Source organism: Hippoglossus stenolepis, chromosome 21, assembly GCF_022539355.2.
Source record: "Hippoglossus stenolepis isolate QCI-W04-F060 chromosome 21, HSTE1.2, whole genome shotgun sequence".
Classification (NCBI taxonomy): Eukaryota; Metazoa; Chordata; class Actinopteri; order Pleuronectiformes; family Pleuronectidae; genus Hippoglossus; species Hippoglossus stenolepis.
The window spans coordinates 6,524,116-6,544,069 of record NC_061503.1 but is presented as its reverse complement, the minus strand read 5'-3'; the positions used below and the strand labels follow the sequence as shown (position 1 = coordinate 6,544,069).

The 19,954-nt window shown below is 41.4% G+C and overlaps 1 protein-coding gene across 2 annotated transcripts; it reads right to left on the bottom strand.

The window, feature by feature from the left end:
- Positions 1 to 396: 396 nt before the first annotated feature.
- Positions 397 to 18,448, bottom strand: frmpd2 (FERM and PDZ domain containing 2). 2 transcript variants are annotated; one of them, XM_035145013.2, is made up of 29 exons: positions 18,198 to 18,448; positions 16,132 to 16,253; positions 15,404 to 15,567; positions 15,036 to 15,101; positions 14,765 to 14,944; positions 14,531 to 14,606; positions 13,897 to 13,984; positions 13,294 to 13,450; positions 13,024 to 13,095; positions 12,358 to 12,532; positions 12,100 to 12,235; positions 11,872 to 12,010; positions 10,935 to 11,087; positions 10,645 to 10,830; positions 10,343 to 10,502; positions 10,038 to 10,236; positions 9,819 to 9,919; positions 9,223 to 9,303; positions 9,031 to 9,138; positions 8,616 to 8,732; positions 8,077 to 8,258; positions 7,695 to 7,793; positions 5,938 to 6,031; positions 5,535 to 5,620; positions 4,542 to 4,737; positions 2,723 to 2,937; positions 1,460 to 1,526; positions 1,193 to 1,340; positions 397 to 493 (listed from the first exon to the last, which is right to left on the bottom strand). In XM_035145013.2, the coding sequence occupies exons 1-28, from the start codon at positions 18,212 to 18,214 to the stop codon at positions 1,303 to 1,305; spliced, it is 3,474 nt and encodes a 1,157-aa protein (XP_035000904.2). In that variant the 5' UTR covers positions 18,215 to 18,448; the 3' UTR covers positions 397 to 493; positions 1,193 to 1,302. The 2 variants fall into 2 exon arrangements, with proteins under 2 accessions (XP_035000904.2, XP_035000905.2); XM_035145014.2 differs by lacking the exons at positions 15,036 to 15,101; positions 15,404 to 15,567; positions 16,132 to 16,253; positions 18,198 to 18,448 and having other exon boundaries at positions 14,531 to 14,628; positions 14,765 to 14,925.
- Between the last annotated feature and the right edge of the window lie 1,506 nt (positions 18,449 to 19,954).

Sequence of the window (19,954 nt, the reverse complement as noted above, 5' to 3'; positions counted from 1 at the left end):
CAGGAAGGACAAGGGTTGTCGCTTTTAGTGCAATGCTGCCACCTTGTGGTGAAGATAAAGAACAATTGATAGGGTTGAGGGTTGTTGATGTCTGGTCAGGTTTAGGTTCACCTAAGTCGTTGGGTCAGGTAAACCTTGGCTGCAGTTAAGGTTAGGATTAAATTTTAGATTTGGTTTTGGGTATGTGACACAGGGTTCAACTTGTGATTCAATTCAAATTTCAGCGATATCTATCAATATAGCAGATAACATTGGGGGTTGGTTTTACGCAGGATATTTTAATACTAATTTCTACATTAAATCAACACACAAATCCAAGAAATAAATAAGTAACACATCCGAGCTAAAGCTGAGACAAAGGATTGTCATAAATTGTCTCTTAATCAAGTCTCTCGCCTTTTTGTCCAGTTATCCTCTTCACAAATCTACAGGGTTTCACTGTCAGTCCCCGACCTCTGTGCTTTCCTGCTCCATGTCGGGTTCTTCAGCGCACCTGAAAAACATACAAGACAACACTCCCCCTGTTATTTAAAGCTGCAAACTTGACTCAGGTGTGTGTGTATGTGTGTAGCTGCTTTCAGCGCAAATGTCCGAGTGAGAGCATCTGGAGTTTCTGTGGACTTTATACTAGGGAAGAAAGTCCGCAGAAACTCCGATGATCGAAGGAGCCCATGTGAGAACACAGTAGGAGATTCCCCTCTGGATTCATCGCGAGCAAATAGGGAGGTTGATGACATTTCTAGCATGCAAAAATGCAACAAAAAAAAAAAATCTCCGGATGAAAAGACACAGACAAAGATGTCAAGATAGCTTTTGGTGATAAGGTTGGCGCCGGTGTCGATGCTCTCCTTGTGCTGTAAACAAAAACACGTGATCTCAGCAGCAATATAATGTTACGTCCTGCCTCCTGCCTGCTGCCTCCTGTCTGCTGCACCACCCCTCATCTGAACGCTTCAGAAATAAGAAACGTGTCTGAGCGGAGAATCTCCTGCTGCGTTGCTCATGTGTGCTTGGCTGTAGTGTTTGGTTTGAGTTGGCTGAAGACATCTCTGTGGTGCACTGAACACCACTAAACAGACGTCCCACTGTCCTTGTGACGAAAAGGTGAAAATACGACCAGACACAGTAAAAAAAAAAAGAAAAGTAGTGTCACTACAAATCACATCATGTCACATTAGCGAACAGCACTGACCTTTCTGCAGTGTTGGTGCTGATTACTGAGATCAGCTGATTGGGCCACTGTCCACTGATCAGAACAGCCTCACCAGCCATGTTTCCATCAGTCCATCACTGTCGTGTCACTCATGTGCCAGTGAACTGATCGATGGAAGGAAGCGTCCCTGCAGGAAACAAAACAACAGATAAATTAAGTACTTTAGGTGTGTGTGTGTGTGTGTGTGTGTGTGTGTGTGTGTGTGTGTGTGTGTGTGTGTGTGTGTGTGTGTGTGTGTGTGTGTACCGGGGGCAGGCCGATAGAGAGTCAGTCGAACCTCAGGTGGGGACATCTTGAACAGCCTCAGCACTTTCTACAAAAAAAGAAAAACTGTTATATTAGTGAAGCTGAAGTTACAAGAGCTGCTGTTCAGTACAATGTACCTAAAATAAAAAAAACTACTTAGAAAATGACATGAGAAGAAACAACTCCTGTTAGCTAAAAGTGTTTATATCGTGTATATATATGTAAGTAAAAATATTATATCTCCATTCATATTTGAGTACAATATTGGACATAATACTGAGCCGCCAGTTTATGGAAAAGACCCTGCATAAAAGACTGATGCATTTGTTCTTGAATTAATGAATTTGTATTTGTGTGTCATGCACTTCAAGGTACCGAGTCTACATGAGCTTATAAAACACTGCTTACGCCCACTTCAATGGCTCAAGAAAAAAAATACACAACAGACTGTATATAAAGATGGTCGACACATCTGTGACGTTGTGTTTGACATCACAGCATGTTCTGTAAATCAGACTCTGCATGCTCCCTTGCCAATGGATAATTATTTAATCCCAATAAAAGGTTTGTTTCGTAAACCTATTGTTAGGCCTGTTAATTCTAAACCTATTCTTCAATTGCAGGATGTCACCCTCGCTCCTCACCCCACACGACTCCCTGCCATGCCACAGCACCACATACAGACAGTTTTGTGGTGTTGTCCCAAGGAATTCTGTATGTATTTAACCAAGACACTTACAAAGCTTCACTTTTTTCAAAACAGCCTTCAGAGCCCTAAAACCTAAAATCTAGAATGATGCATATACCCCCAACAAGGCCTAAAAGGCCCTTTCTTGCACCCCTTGATCCGGATCTATACCTAAATGTAATGGGTTCTTCCCTGACCCATACCTCATCCTTCCACCAAGTTTTGTGGAAATCTCTCTAGTAGTTTTTCCTGACAGGGGTGAAAACATTTGTCAGGGTACCTCAAACTAAACCAATATGAAAGATGAACTAACTTGTGTTTATATGGCTAATTATGACTGATGTAATATTAGTATTATTATAGAAAAGTATCTATCATAGGCCATAATAAAAGAACAGCATCATATCCATCATATTAGAGACACCAATAAACCCTAAAATGAATAATGGTCTATAGAGAATTAAAGTACTAAACAAATGAAAGAGAGTTCTACACTGAATTGTGAAAAAACATCACCAAACAGATGAGTCAATGTGAATGAATAAAAATTGACTCCATTTGAATCTTGCTCATACTGGATAGGAGAGATCCTTGAGCGATTGTCCGTTGACGGCCAACAGGACGTCTCCCTCCTGGATCCGGCCGCTCTGCTGCGCCGGCTGACCGGGGAAAAGCTGCTTTATCCGCACCAGGCTGCCAAAGTCCGGCGTGGGTGGATCCAGCTCGCACATGACGAAGCTGAAACCCAGGCCTTTGGCACTCTTGTTCAGCATCACCTCCTGGGTGTTGTCTAAAGGGTTCAGAGGTTGGAGGGTGATGGAAGAATGAGGAGGTGGAGATGTGGGGAGGTCGGGAGATAAGAGTAATTAGAGACAGGAGAGTGGAGGGGGGAAGTGGAAGAAAGGGAAGAAAACAATGTTTGAGATTGTTTTAATTTTGTGTTGTCTTGTTGAGCTTCATACACATCAGGGGCTGTTCGTTTGAACGCAAATGTCCAAGCGAGAGCCTCCGGACTTTCTGCAGAGTTTTTCCAGCCAGTCCCCCAGTCAGTAGAAAGTCAGGAGGAGCTGATGTTAGAACACAGCAGGAGGAAGAAAGTCCTGACTCAATTTTGCGGACGTCCTCCAGAGGTCATGTCCGAAAACAGCCTTAGTGTGACAGGATTTTGATATAATTGAGCATAGCGTTAGTTCAGGCAGGTCACAAAGTAAAGCGCAGCCACAATCCAGCACGTCAGTTGACAGCAGCAGATCTCTACGCCAGCCCACATCAGCTGATTAATGCCTAATCTGTGCAGGGATCTTTTGGCTGTTTCTCCCCTTGCCTCACTTTCCAAGGAAGCTCATGGAACGACAGGAAAGTGTGCTCTCCCTACCTTAAAGGGATTATCTGCTCACCACTATGCCAATGAGGTGGGTGAAGTGTTTAAGTCCACAAAACATTTTGGGAGTTTCAGGGGTAAACAGTGTAGCAGCCAAATTTATTTATTTTGTATTTGGCTGCAATGCACTTTGCATTTCTTCAAGTAGATGCAAGAGTGGAGGTGATGCTTATGACCTCCACCCTTGCATCCACTTGTATGAGTTGAGGTTCTTTGGTGGGAAGTTATTATCATGACTCCACAATCCTGGTGACATGACCTTGTTTCGTTCTTGTAGTAGATCTGTTTGTCCACTTTCCTTTTTTTCCCGACAAAATTATTTAATTCCGTCATCATAGAAATTCCAGGCCTGTTCTGTCACGATTTAAAATAATAATTTAATTGTCATCACTTGCATGTGCTCTTCTATGGATGTGATGACACTGACCACAGGTGTGAACAAGTGTTCATGTGGGGTCATTCTGAATAATTAAATGGTCATGGAAACTGTCCATTGTTGCTTGATCCGCTGTTCGAGTGTCAGCGACGAGGACAGAGGACAGAAGTGGGATGACAGATATAGAAGGACAGGGTGAAGGATAAGGGAGGCCAGAGGGATAAGAAGAGGAAGGTCAGGGTCAGTAGGGAAGATCAGGATGAAGAGGAGGAAGTGTGTAAAAGTTCACCTTGAAGCAGTCCGACCCGCCTGCTCAGCTATTAATGCACAAAACGGCTTAAAGTCGACAGGCTCTCTCACGAAGGTTCTGCCTCACTTTGAGACCAGAGCTGCGTGTGTCAGCTGACTTAACACATTAACGTTTGTACCCTCGCTAGTCACCACCAGAAATACTAGTCAGCAACTGCAACAAATGTCCACTAAAAGTGCTTTTTGTCACAATAAAAGGCTCAAATTGTCATTCTAGGTGTTTGCTAACCATTTGGTAATATAACATAGGGCTAGTCATTTTTAGACATTTTGATTGTTAATTGTTACATAATCATATCTTTAGAACTCCATTGGTGTGGCGTCCTACCATCAGTTACGAAGCTGTAGTCTCTGGGCTGGTCACTGATCGTGCTCGTAGGGGTGCTGATGGACGAGCAGCTTTTGAGTCTCGGCCGACTGGTGGCTGGACTGAGGCTCTGATTGGACGCGCTGCTGCTGGTGTCTGCACTGAAAGAAACCCTGGGCAGGTTCACCAGCTCCCGCTCCACAACCATGGTCACCACCTCGAGAGGAGACAAGGGTGTGATTGAGAGAAATACAGACACCAACATTACCCATGGCTGGCATCGGGATTATTTTCTCCACCTGTGCTATGATGGAGCTGGACCAAGATGTGGAGAGGCTAAGAAAAGTAACTTTAAACTGAAGTTCTTGTTTTCTCTATAAAAGCACATATGGGCACACAGCACATCCGTTATAGATATAATTTTTAATTGAATTTGGCCAAAGATCATTAGCGACCACAGCACCCACGCTGCCACAATTCATAACAAAACCTCATCCAATAGTCCAATAAATAGAAGTATATTTATACTATTCGCATAACAAGGCAACTGTGCAATGTTTCCGGGAAAAAAGGCTATCACAAAATCTGAAATTAAAACAATGGCAACTATGCTCACACACTTTTAACATACCAGTAAACTGGTTATCATCACAAGTATATTTATTTTGCAAACAAGAATAACTTTCACCACTGACTATATTCAGACACACTGCAAGGCGTTGGTTACAGTGTTACAGAATTAATGTCCATCACAACCTCAGATGTAAATGAAAAATATCCACAGTGCACGCAGTCTTGGATCGGGTTGGGAGCAAGTCACTGTATGGTTATTAACTTTTAAGTAGTTATTATTTATATATTCATTATAAAAAATAAAAAAGTACCCTACTAATATGCGAGGGGGCTTGACTAGGGCTGCATAGATTTGTCACATGACTATAGCCCACCCTATAGTTGTATAGTATATTGTAGCGCCGTGCTTGACATATCCATTTCTTAAGAGAAGGGTCTTACCTCTCCAGTTTTACTCAGACGCTCCACAGCCTGCTGGTAGGTGAAGCCCTGGAAGCTAATCCCATCCACCTCCAACAGTCTGTCGCCTGTAACAGACAAATATACAAAGAAAAAGATGAATTACAGTTTAACTATCCTATGTGTATTTCTCTATTCTGGTTTTAGTTTTATATTACGTTTGTCTCAGCTTAGAACCTTGCGTTCATTTCAAGTTTGTCTTGTAACGTCCATCATTCTACTTTGAAATATACACACCGATATGAATGTTGTATTGTTGTATAGAAGTGTTGTATTTCTGTGTCACAGTGTTAATCAGGATGTTGTTATTGTCCACAACCTGAGAATTTACCATATCTACCATTGTGATTGATCCAATGTTGGATTTGTTGTTGAGCTGTCGTACCTGTATGGACACGTCCGTCTCTCTCTGCAGCCCCGCCTGCTACGAGACTCTTGATGTAGACTCCTCCATTAGGAAGGTTAGTGTTGACGCCACCCTGAACAACCAGTGACAGAGGCTTTTAGTTCAAACCATCAGTGTTATTAATGGTGAAGAGGAATTACAGAGTGTGATAAAGGTAGCAAGCTTTACTCGAGAAAAAGTAAAAATTAGTCTTAAGAGGTGACAAAATAGAAGATACTGAGTTTTCCTGCCTGAGATCTCCAGGCAGGGAGTTCCACAGCTGAGGGGCCCCGAAAAAGCCTGTGCACCTTTTGTGACAAGTTATGATTTTGTAAAACTATGGGACCCTGCTTCAGGATCTCAAGCAGCGATCAGGCTCATAAAGTAGAGTTAAAAGATCACAGATAGAGTTGGTACAATGTGGTCATTTCTCTGAGCAAAACCTAGCAGTGCTGTTTTGTATAAATTGTTGTACGTTAGGCTTGCTTATACCGTAGTAAAGTGCGTTGCAGTAATCCAAATCTTGACAAAATAAAAGCATTGATAACCATTTTTAGGTCCATAAAAGAAAAGGATCTAATTTTGGTTGGCTGTCTCAGTTATGCCAAGGACCAAAAGATGCTGCAGAATCAAAAATAACTCCTGGGTTAATAGACATAGACAACAACTACCCAAAGATAATGTTGTTAAAAATACGTTCAACCATCACTCTACTGCAACTTCAAAACTTTTGGTGCCATTTTCAAATAAGGGTTACTGCACGCAGGATTTATAAGTTGTACCTGATAGTTTAATGAATCTTAAACCAATTCTCCACTGTAAGACTTCAAAGAATAATGAAAGGCAATAAACAGGATAAAAAAAGTCTTTAACTGTATAAAAAAAGGAATGCTTTTACTAGTGGTGTATTTGTACATTGTGGTGTTGCAATTTTTTCTTGCAAAGTATCAGAATACTTATACAACCAATGGTTGCCATGCAGCTAACATGCAGTGGTGATCAGTGAGTTGATCTCTCTCTCTCTCTCTCTAATCTTGTCAGACCGCAGATGTTAATGAGATTGAGAGGAGCAGACTCTCTGACTCACTGCTGAAGATGAGTCGCTGCACTAATACTTCGTCCTTCCTGACTGTTCATTCCTAAGGATTTTAATCAAATCTCTCCAGTGGAAACACATTGATCATATGAATACAACAGTCCATAGACATACAGCTATTGTTAATTGAAGACTCTAAACTGCCTGTAGGTATGAATGTGAGCAAAGTATCTGTATGGCAGCACTGCGATACTCTGGAGTATATGCATATACAATTCAAATGTTATTATGGGCAGAATGTCTGTCTACCTTTGACAACCTTAGCAATTACCCTTTGTGTTACACAATGGCTGAACTGTGGTTTGTTTCAGCTTTGCTTCTCAGTGGCAGATCAAGGATTTCTCTCAGGGGCTATAAATATATGTCCAGCATCCATGCACAATTCCTGATTCAGTAAGGTGCACATTTAAGTCATTCCTTGTTTACTGTTAGCTCTTTAGCTCTGAGCAAAGCCACACATCATTGTATATTTTTTGAAAACCGTTCCTTGTTCGAGCACATTGTGTTCGTCAAAAAAGCTTAGAAAAAAAGCTTCAGGGGGCAACCAGATTTTAGCTGGGGCCAGTGCCCCCTGGCCCCGCCCCTGTATCTGCCCCTGTTCCTTCTGCTAAATTTCATCTACCACAGTGTCACTGGAGTGTAAAATGTTTTATGAACTCACCGAGATGCTGATGCCCAGACTTCCTGCTATCTTCCTGAGCTCCACGGTGATCTCTTCCGGCCTCACAGAGTTCAGAGAGGTAGACAGAGAGCAGCCGTCCTGAAAACAACACACACAGAAACAAAAAGTGAGTTCACTGCCCTGTGGTTCATAAATCATCACAGCGCAGTGTATTTGTATGGGTGGTTTTAGGTTATCGCTGGTTTTCAATATATCTCAATATGTGTTTGACAAGCCACCATAATTTAATAACAATAGCACTTACTGGAGGTAGAGTAAGATGTTTTTACTGTTTCTATTAATTTGGACCTCCCCTATGAAGGCTGAAATGCTATTGATTTCTAGTTTTATTAAACCATCTGAACCATCACCATGATTGTACCTGTGCACCGAGGACTCGTGCTCCACAGGGGACATGCAGCCTGTTGCCCGTCTTTGGTGTCATCATGCCCGAAACTATATCATCCAGGCCGCTGTCCTCTGACCGGCCGCCTATCATCAGTGTGGTCTGGGATTCGTAATTCCTCAGCACAGGAGAGCGCAGGCTGTTGTGACTGAGGGAAGCTGGACAAATAACAAAGTAGCTTAAATTGCTTATTGTCACCTCAAAATACTGAAGATGTCCATGCACTCTTAGAGTATCCAACTTTTCCTTTGGTTTTGTTGAAGCAACAATTAGACATTTTAGAAAATCTGTAACAGACATTCAGAACAGCTCATCCAGAGACACAACAACAAAAAGAATGTTCATCACTAAGAAATGGAGTTAACAAAGATCTAATATTTACATCTTATTCATAACGAGCAGGTACCTCAATAGGCTAATTACTATGTCAGCTTATTATGCACATAAACAAAGAAGGGTAAAGGGTCACAGCCATACTATCATCACAGACACACACACACACACAGAGCGAGCACCTTTTGGCTGTGAGATAATGAGCTGCACCTCCTCGGGGCTGCTCTGCATGACCTCTGCTGCTTCAGTGAAGGTGACGCCCTCCAGGCTGATGTGGTTCAGAGAGATCAGACGACCACCTGAGGGCAAAGGTCACAGTGAAATGACGCTGGTGTCCAGTAACAGTAAAGAAGTGAAAGACCCCCACCACCACTTCTGAAACTCTATGTGACCCCCCCAAAGGTCCACAGATTCCCACCAAAACCTCCCATAGCCTCTCTGCCCTCATTTGCACTGCGACACATTTGCTGCATCCAGAGGGAGATGCTGGATGAATTCAAGAGAAAATTTATCACCATTAAACTCCCAAAAAATCTTTTAGCTTTAATTTTCTCAGGGAAAAAGGAGAAAGCTAAAATGATCCACGTGATTATTTACCTGGTCTGATGCGTCCATCCTTGTCAACTGGTCCACCAGGAACAATGGAGGCAATAAAGATGCCCAGGTCGTAACACCCCACAGTGTCCTCCCCCACTATCACTATACCTGGATGGACACAAACCACAGGTGTGTGAAAAAGAGAAGAGAGAGCCTTTCTTCAGTGACCATCGTGGAGTGTGGTCGGCTTACCAAGGCCAAGCTTTGGGTCTTTCTTTAAGGAAACACAAATGACTTCTCTCTCTGACAACGACCCCAGCCTAGGCCGAGTTTCTGTGAGACGTGTGGTGAAAGAACACATAAACATTAACTTACACTGTATATATGTAACAATGACAATCCCCAAAGCAGTGGAGCAGATTTGTTTTAGAGACTTTTGGATGGGGCAAAGCATCATAGGCAACTTCTGATATTAAATACTTTCTAGTCCTAACTCAAGATTCAAGATTCAAAACTGTATTGTTCAATAATGTAACAAACATGTAGACATGTATCTAATCTGATTTTACACAATAAAACACAATAAATTACCCTGGAATAAAATCTAGCCCAGTCCTGAACAGCTAAGATTAATTAAAGTTAGGGTTGGTAAGACTGAGTAAACAAGTAAGAGCAGGCTACAAGATAAACCTGATACATATTGCCACCTCCCATCAGCCCACTTGTCAAAGCCCTACCCCCAAAACAAATGAACGGGAACTAAATGACAACTGCTAGAAGTGTGTGTCATGTGTCATGTGTGGGTTATCAGTTAAAGAATATGAGCGGTGTGCTTGGGTATGCTGTACCTCTGGCTGCTGGAGAACCAGAGGGGACCTCAGAGCCACTCCTCAGAGATAATGCTGGGGAATGAATGCTAGTGCTGCTGGGCTGACTGCTGGAGCCGGTACTGCAGAAGAAACCCAGAAAGAGAAAAACTGAGAAAAACATCTTCAGTTATTTTTTAAGCGCTTTTTAAAAAAATAACTTTTTAATGTGAAAAAAAAAGAAGCACAATGACGATGAACCTCTGCTCGTTGAGGCTCTGTTGCGGCTGTTTAACCCGAGCCTCGATCCTTGCTGTGACGTCGTCACACAGCTTGGTTATGGACTCCTCCTGAGGTGTGGTCAGACCACTTTCATCCTGTGGCGTCTCGGAACATGAGAAGGACTTGAGCCGGCTGCTCTGGGCACGACAAACTGCTGCATACTGCACAATGTTCGCCTCTGGAGGTAAAAGCAGATAAATATATAAGTCTTGAGTTACTGGAAATAGGTTTTGTTTGTTTATCTTTTCGCGAATGTTCTCTCTATGTTGAGTCGAACAGCTGACCTGAGTTCAGGCTGTGGGTGAGCTGGCGAGAGTTCATCTCGTTGTTGAACTTATGCTGGGCGGAGCACAGGTCACACAGATACTTGGCTACCTTCGACCTTTCTGTGATGAAGATGTACTTCTTCTTGCTGCCACGGCTCTCTACTATAAATTTATGCCTCTGCAGGGACAGGCAGGAAAGGTTTTCAGAAAATGGTTAGAAGGTATTTGAATTTCATACATAAAATGGGATTAACTAGGCATTTTTAGACATTTTAATGAAGAATTTTGACATGTTACACCAATATCAACATTCCACTCACATTGGAGGAGATGGTTGCGGTCTCCCTCCAGAAGAAATTCTTACTGGTGGACCTGCAGCCGTCTTTAACCTCATAGACGATGACTCCTTTGGCACAAACCCCGAGGATAATCTCTCCTTCCAAAGGCTTTTTTTCACGCGTCACACGGTGGAACAACACACCGTATTCAGGCAACTGCTGACAGACCTAATGGGACAAATACAAAGTAGCAACCGTATTTCAGATGAAAGAATTGGTGCTGGACTTTCACAATCAATAGATATAGATTTCAAATTTGACTTTTTCCCTACTTTGAGGAACTCAAGCTCTGATTCGTCAGTGAGCATCTGAGCGTTGTTGGTCTGAAGTCGTAGCAGCTCGTCTTTAATGTAAGGCAGGGCGCGTTTCTCCATCACACTTTTGGGGATGTACTGGTCCGGGCGGTAGTAATTCCTACCATACACCTAAAACAGCAAATCAAAACCTGGTATTAACACAATCCGTTACATGCTGTTAGTTCATGTAGATTGCATTGTTAAAATTATAAAGTTGAATTTGAATGATAAATCATATCAAATAATTATCAAATCATAGTTAAAGAGAGAAGGAAAATTCACATTGGGAGGGATAGAAGCGGTACGATCTGGTTTTCCTCTCAAACAGTAACAGATTTATGGGAAATATAGTCTTAAAAGCACAGTGGCACCACCATAGACTGTATATAAAGCCAAAATATCCCAGTTTCGAATGCCGCCATCTCAAGCCAGAGTCTGTGCAGTAGCAATTGGAGGATGATTGATATCGAGGTCCCTATGATATGTACGCTTGACCAATTGTGAGTCAGTCTCAGCTGTCAATCATGATGTTTTTACCCCATTGTTATTGCATCAAATTACTAATTAAAACCAAACTTAACAGGAAAATGAACAATCAAACCAACACCAGTGTGATAAGAACTACCAAAAATAACTAAACCATTATTTGATGTGTACTATACTTTTTAGTCTGGTCCTTGTCCAACTACTAACATGGAGGAGGCAGGGTTCATGGCCATAATGCAGCCAACCACGATCGAGACGGTTTGGCTTCACTTCTGGGGAGCTTTCATCTCTCAGAGTGCGACAGGCCTAAACTAAACTGCTGCTTTTTCATGCATATTGTGAATCACTCAACTATAATGGAAGTGCAGTACAACAATGCTGGAGGGCTCCTTTAACAGCCTCTGAGGAGACCACTGCCCCGACTAACCTCAGGCATGCAGTCTCCATACTCCGTCTGCAGGGCCAGAGCTCCCAGGTACAGAGCAGTCTCCTCGTGGCAGGACAGCCGGTCGTCCAAAAGGTCTCTCCTGAGCTGGAGGTAATACTGGTGGCGGGTCTGTTTGTGTCTGATAGAGAAGACCAAACATATCTGAACAATTCAACATGACCTTATTAAGTATATTGCTTGAAGAAAGAAAGGAAGAAAGATACTTACAAAAGAAGAGACATGTCACTGACAAAGAATTTGACCCTGAAGAAAAGAACAAAGGTGGTTGTAGGCACTTTCTTCCAGCTATCTGGAGCAACTTTGGAAATCTTGGTATCGTTGTCCACAAAGAAAAACTCATTATCTGAAAAGAGAAGTGAAACATCTAAGTGGATACATCACGTAGAATAACATATTATAACAATATTCACTCCACTACCAGTGCAGTTAGTCATTTGTCTGTTATATATTCCTGTGCTGCTTTACCATCAATGTAGGCGAGGCCAAAGTAGAAATGTTCCATCAGGTTGGAGTGAGCCACAATCATGTCAAAGACGTCTCCTCCTCGGGATTTCACCTCACACTTGACCAGGATGCTCTGACCATTTGGCATCACCACACTCAGCTCTCTCTGGGTGGTTGAAGATTTCCCTTTCTTTGACTGTCAAAAAGAGAAGCATGCATTTGAAGAGGGAATTTCTGGGGCATTATCTTTAAGAGCCTTAAAAGGGCAATGGGAGGGACCATTGAAACAGTTAGTGGTATGTGTTGCATAAAATAGAAAAATCCGATTTTTAACAGATCACTAAGTACCACATTTGGATTCCTTGCAATTTTAGCCTTAAGTCAATGAGGTTTTGTATTCTAGTTGTTTAGGACTTGCATCATTACAAGCAGGTTAATTTCTGTTAAAAGTGAATTGGTTTCCAAACAAATTTGATGGATCATGCTCTAAATTTTAAAAGAATGAAATTTGAAATTTGAAAGGAAAGGGAGTGAGTCACATTATCTATATATATTACTGGGCAGTCCAACTTCCAGCTGGTGGTCTCACTGAGTGTCGTCCACACACATTTTGTTGAGATATGTCATTTAAATTCCTTTAAACCTCCCAAAAAGAATTTTTTTATTTTAATTTTTTCTACATCTCACCACAATGGATCCAGGCAGCTCCAAGACGACAAGCGGCTCATCTAAAATTCTAACGAACTCAGGACCAAGGTCCTGCAACAGACAAGAAAAGGGAAAGAAAGCAGTTAATATGTTGTCATCCGTGTCAGTAACACAGATGATACCTCGGTGTGTCTGTGTTGTTATAAATGCTGGAACCCAATAGGATGTATTATTTTGTAATGTATGTCAAAGAAGAGTTGGCCAGAATAATATCATAGGCCTGATTTCAATTGTCACCATTTGGCTCACCTTGGCTTTCTTGTCATTCAGACTCATTTGGGAGTCAAACTGTGTCAGTGATCTTAAGTTGGCCGTTCGATTCCCGTCCATGTACGGACTACAGGGGCCGCGGTTCAGCTGCTGCCAGCTGCCGTAACTCTCTCTGTGTCGACCTCCAGAGGGGATCCTGGAAAAAAGTGAGATTGCCATTCTCAGTCTGATGAGAGTCATGATCTGTCACGATCATGAAATGAAACCAGAACATATATATTTAAAAAAACAGTTAGCTCTAAATCATAACTTTTAATGTGAACTTGTCAGATATTACACTTTTGTCACTTGCAACTTGCATGTCCATCTATATCAAGTGCCTAACACTCAAATGAAACCATTGAAGGTGTGTTTATGATGAATGTGCACATTTTAAATTATCTATATGCCTGTCACACCTGTTCTTTTGTCTTTGCTTGTAATTCAAATGTTAGAAAAGAGGTGTGTGTTGTTGTTGTTGTTTAAATGCTCTTTTTTTCAAATTCCAACTTCAAAGCATACGAACACATCAAAGTCACAATGACGACTTCACAACTGTGGAAATGTGACTTTTTGAGGAGCGTGTGAATGCACACTTCATACCCTGCATGCTCGGATGAATAAGACGCTCCAGAGAATGTTCTGGAAATCTTCTTCTTCATCGCCCATGTTGAGTAACTGAAGGAGCCCCCTGGAAAACAAAATGGTCCATGATACTTGTGCCCACATGCCAAGTTTACACATACTCCCTTTTTTTTTGTGCTGAGAATTAGATGAGTAGATTGATGACATTTGTCTGTGTGCTGAACATGAAGCTACAAACACTGAGGTGACTTTAAGATATGATAAATATATTAATGTAAATATAATTATATGTATATTTATAGTGGCCGCTAATAAATTTGTTTTATCCCATCTTAAAGATTCCTACAAATACCTAAAGTAGCTAACAACGTCCGTAGTTCATTTTGGTTCGGATGACGCACCTCTAAATCTCACAATTTATGCAACAAAAACTTAAGTGTATGCTATGCTCTGAGCTTAAGAGCTGCTACGAGTGGTTTTATTGCCTTGGGCTGCCGTATGCTAAGATAACCAGCTGCTGGCAGTAGCTTCATATTAAGTGTACAGACAAGAGAGTAGCATTTATCTACTCATCTAACACAGCAACAAAGTGAGTATAACCAAAATGTGAAAACGATTGCTTCAAATCGGACAGAAGGCATCACGTTCTTACTGTGTAGTCTGTCCCTGACCATTTGACTGCGGTCTGTTAGCTGGGATCCATTTTCAGCCATGGACACATGATCAACCTGCAAAGACATCATTGTCCAGCTCAAGGAGCAAGCAGAAAGTGGGTGGTATCAGTAAATTCAAAAGAAAAATGAAGTAACCTAAATGAAAACTTTTCATAACTAAACAAGAGCTGAAACCACACAAATTGACCAGGTCCCACGTGCTGCACACTCACTGAGTTCCTGTAGACATCTTCCACCAGCTGTCTTACGAGGCGCTCAGCAGGAGGCAGCATGGCGGCCTTGTGGTGAAGCTCACACGTCTCCAGCACCGTCAGGAGGTCGGCCCGCCTCACCACCATCTCCTCACACATACTAAGCAGTAAACCCTCCAGCCCTGCACTCAGCTGGACCGGCTGCGAGGAAACAGGTGACAGGAAAAGAGATGATGCACAAAAACATGCGAGAGTACGTTTAAGCAAGAGAAGGTATGAGGGAGGAACGTACCTGGTTATGAGGTAGATGATAATCGACGCACCAGTAAAGAGTCATCCCCAGTGAGTACACAACCATCTGATAGAAAGCAGAACAGGCAAACACTTATTCCTGCTCGTATAAAAACAATTCGTCTCAAGTCCTTTTTGGGACTTTGGAGTTATTGTATGTGCGACGCTCATGCTATCAACTGATTACTAACCATTTTTGCATTGATTAAAGGGTCATTGTCACAAACAAAAACAATTTTAGAGCACATAGGCCATTACAGCTTTTTTTCTGTCCTAACCCACATGTTAGGTTAACCTTGTGTCAGTTATAGTTCTACATACATTTTGTATCAGAAGTCGTCAAAACAACTATACTAGTATTTTTCCAACCTTTTCAGCTGGAGTCCTGGTGGAGGCAGCATAAGCCTGCTGGACCTCAGGAGCCGTGAAGGAGCTAATATCTTCATATCTCGCACAGCTCTTGAAGGCCAGACTCCCGGTGGCTGACAGTAGCACCGAGCCTGGGCTTAGCATGCTGCACATGTTGCCAGAACCTGAGCAGAGAGCAGAACAGACTCAGAAAGCATACAGATGTGGGCCTCTTTAAGAAATTATGCGGCAAAGCAGTACTTCTTGTGGCCCGAGCAAGATGGATGCAAGCCTAAATGTGTCCCTAATATCCCCCCAAAAAATGCATGCCTTTTTTGGATTAAGGTGTAATCTGGATATGAACATGCCACGGCTTACTTGTGGCCCAGATCTGGCAAACAGAGGCAGACTGCCAGTGCCATCATTACATGCGGTTTGTGGGCCACATGTGGGATATGAGCCATATCTGGGCAAAAACAATTTTGCTATGTGGGGAAACTCGTGACATTGACCAGCTCAAGGGATTTGGTAGCCATCACTGGATCTATATTCTGTGTTTGTTTTATAAAAAGTCTTGGATAGAAATGACGATGAGCTCAGTGCAAGCAAGTACGATACTTCAAGTTCAGGAAAAAGCTTCATGGTAAGCGGCACCACATTCTATTTGAATGCATGCTACCTTAGAACCGAGCCCTGTAGCCAGGTAACATGTGGATCTAGAAGGAAATGTAACTCGTAGCTTTGGTTACTTTTGTTTGAGATGTCCAGTAGGGCCTCAGTGGTGGCGAGCAGCAGACACCACACATCATCCTCGTCCAGCGGTGACCCCCGGGCCTCCAACACTTCTGCCAGGGTCACAAACGTACCCATCCTGACAAGGAAACACACATACACTGATTTCCTGGAAACCTTTTCGAACCTTAACCATAGTTACTTGCCTTACCCTGATCCTAAACTTAACCTAAACCAAACCTAACCTTAACCTAGCCTTAAGACATGTCTTTACCATAACATTTTACTGATTTAAAGTATGGGGACTTGTTTTTTGTCCCCATAAAGAAGACAAGTCCCCACAATGTGACTTTATTCACAGATTTAGGTCCCCACAAAGTAATACCTGCACCACATACACACAAGCAGACACACACCATAGACATTTACTAAGAGCTAACGATTGATCTTACTTTTATAAATTTGCTAAATATTGTGCACAAATGATGTTGCAGTATCCAAAGCTTATATTTGCTATAAAGTTTCAACACAAATTGTGTGTGTATAACTATATACTGTATTTATGTCAAGGTGAGAGTTGACAGCAAGGTTGTCCTGTTGAACCTTTAGAGGTGAGAGGTTAGCCTTTCAGACAGACAAGCTTAGGGGTTAAGAGGCATTAGATCTAATTGGAAACAAATCCCACACTTCTGCTAACTGCAGTCATATTTTCTCGAATCCCCCAAAATAAATTGCATCTATTGCCAACGTCTAGCTTCACTTAGAAACATACGGAATTCAGAAAATCTGACTGCTTCAGTGGAGCTTCTTTTTGTTTTACTTGATTACAGACTTAAACAAGAATATATGTATAATATAATATAATAAAGTTGTGCAGTATGTGTCTTGTTTGTTTGCTAAATTGTATTTTAGATTGTGTCAACTCTGTCAACCTGCTCCACCTTTGCTCAGTTGAGTCAGACTTTGAGCAGTTTTAAAGTACTTGTGCTTCCGTTAAAGGTCTCAAACCTTGAGAAGATTACAGTAATTGAAAATATCCAGTACACTGATGGCAACACGTCATTATGTCCTGTGTAACTACACAGTGTAATAGGCTTCCGGTTGGCAAGAAGAGGCGGGAATGCAGATGGGAGTTAGATCTTACTCTATAGTGAACATCCTGGTCAATCCTGAATGTAAGATTTTAAAACCACTTTATTCCTCCTCTTCTAATAAGAGAATGAATGGAAACTATTGTTAAAAAGATGTAGGTGGTTATTGTTCTAACTCACTTGAATCTATTGTAATTTCACGGGATAGGACTGCTGTCGTTATTTATGCTATTAGGACATTGCATTGATTCTGACACATGAGCAGAATTTCATCACTGACAGAAACCAGACCACAGCAATTTGAAAGTTTGCCAAACGATCCTGCTCCGTTAATCAGGTTATGTTTATCCTGATTCAATTGAACCATGATAACCTCGGGTGAGGCGTCTGCACGGTAGTTGGAATAGTAAGTATTACCTCAGTGTGTTGATGATCACGTATGATCACAGCAGTGGGCATGGAAATGTAACGGACGGCCATATTGATGTCAAATACAGACTAACAACCAAATGAAACAATTATTATAATAACATTAGTGTTTGTTGTCTTTATATGGATAATTCCACTGTCACCTCCTTCACATGGAGCTTCTCACATTGATTTAAGTTGTAAATCACATGTCAACTCAATTGCATTGAAACAAATCAACACTTAAAAATACCCCTCCTTTAAAATGTATCCAGGGAAATCTAGCCGAGGCTCTTTTTCATCAACACCCTGCTGTGTGAGTTTGAAGCCTTTCTCTGTGTTGCCCTCTCCTGCAAACGAACCATTTCAGTGTCGATTCGTGAGCCAAATTGGGTCGCTACAGAAGCGCAAATGCAAACCAGAAAGGGAAAGGTATGGTGACCGTCTGTGGTGTGTGTTGGTTAAATCAAAGGAGTCAGCACGGAGTCGGCAAACAGACATTTCTAGGCCCACAGGTGGTCTGGTGAGTCATGTTGGAGGCTAAAAATCATTATAACTTGGTTTTGAGACATTGTACGGCCTACCTTATTTCATCTGGCATCTGAGGAGATTCTTCTTAAGGTCCTTCAGACATCCGCCACTCTAATCCTTCCTCTCATGCATCGCCTGCTGCCATTCTACCCACCTCGTCCTGCTCGGAGGGCTTCTGTCCGTCATGGCAGCTTGTCAAACATGACAGATCAATCTACTCTGCAAACAGGACACATCAGCTCCATAGCATAATTTCCTCTGTGCTATCAACTAATGACGTGCTGTTTCTGCGTTTTCCGTCATTTTCGACTATTTTTAGACTGGGGCGCATAAGAACATAATTGGATTTGCAGGACAGGCTAATGGCAGATGGGGCAGCAAAGGACCAAGCTGTGTAGGCAGCACTGTGTTAATCTGATGTTTCAACCACAAGTGACACAGTGTCCCACTTTCTTTCCGTGCCTTACACAGATTTACACACAGACTGACTAATACATATGATTTTCGAAATTTAACAAAACATGCAACATGCTTTTAAAACCTTATGCCATTCTTAGCGATGGGAAAGCATGTGAAATCTTACTTAAGAACAACCACTATGCAAATTTGATGGACGTAAGAAGAATTTATATTAAATCTCAAATATCAATGTTTAAAAAAAATACATGTCTTGATGTAACACTTATGCAAGTAGTGTATGAAGTATATTTCAGGTCATATTTTCTCTTCAAAAACATGCAAAGTGATCTGTAATGGAATAGCCTGTTGAAGCTGCGGTGGCTAATAAGGTAGAGCAGGTGGTCCACTAGCCACACGGTACGCGGTTCAATCCTCAGTGTCCTTGTGCAAAATACTGAACCCAAGAGTACTTTCAGTGTGTGAATGGTGTGTTATATGTATGTCTGCATTCTGGTGCCTGTGACTTACTGTAAATCACATTGAAAGAAAGCAATATATCTATATACATGTATATATATATATCTCTCTCTATATCTATATACAGTATACCTGCAGGTCCCTGCTACCAGCAATGGGGAAATTTGTCCCCTATAAGTTAAACACAGTTGAGTGTAGTTGAGTAATGATATAAAGGTAATACCTAAATATTGAACAATAGCACTCAAGGAAATGTGTTCACTTTCTACCAGGACGAAAAATCACTTATTTCAATAAGTTAAAAAGTGCTGTAAGTGTAATGGGAGCTCGAGCCACCACACTGAGGCTTAAGCTACTTTTTCACAATGTTTTTTTACTTTGGCAAATATCTACCAAGAACAAGCATAGGCCCAATCCTTAGGAATGTAGAAATATCAAAATAAAATGTCTTGTTACTTTACAAGAGTATTTTTAAGGACATAACATTTTGGGTAAACTAACCCTAATAATAGCAATAATAATACAAATCTTAATAATCATAATCATCATACATTTTATTTCACAGCACCTCTCTAGACACCCAAGGAAGGACACCTTACAATATATTATAAAACATAAAAAAATATAACAGGTCTTATTATTTCTGCATTTTCAAGAATGATTTTGATATGTAAGAGATAAGTATAACTATATTAATGGTGTCTGAAATAGTAGAATTCAAGTTATCCATGTAAATATGTGTTAGATATAAAAGGATTAAATGTAGAGAGACACCATTTTTTTTTATATCTGACCAAATGTTCTTGGTATTCAATTCAATTCAAACTGTTTTGATTTACAGATCAAAAAAATAACATAAATCCCATTTACACAAACTTAAACGAGGAATTAAACAGTTACACGACGCCATGGGTTATAAAGAAAGCTTCACACG

Excerpts from the sequence above, each read along its gene's own strand:
- frmpd2 (XM_035145013.2), bottom strand. Across the intron at positions 15,568-16,131 it reads ACTGGACATCTCAAACAAAA|GTTCTGGCAACATGTGCAGC; the intron begins GTAACCAAAGCT and ends CTCTCTGCTCAG. Across the intron at positions 1,341-1,459 it reads TCTCTATCGGCCTGCCCCCG|GGACGCTTCCTTCCATCGAT; the intron begins GTACACACACAC and ends TGTTTCCTGCAG.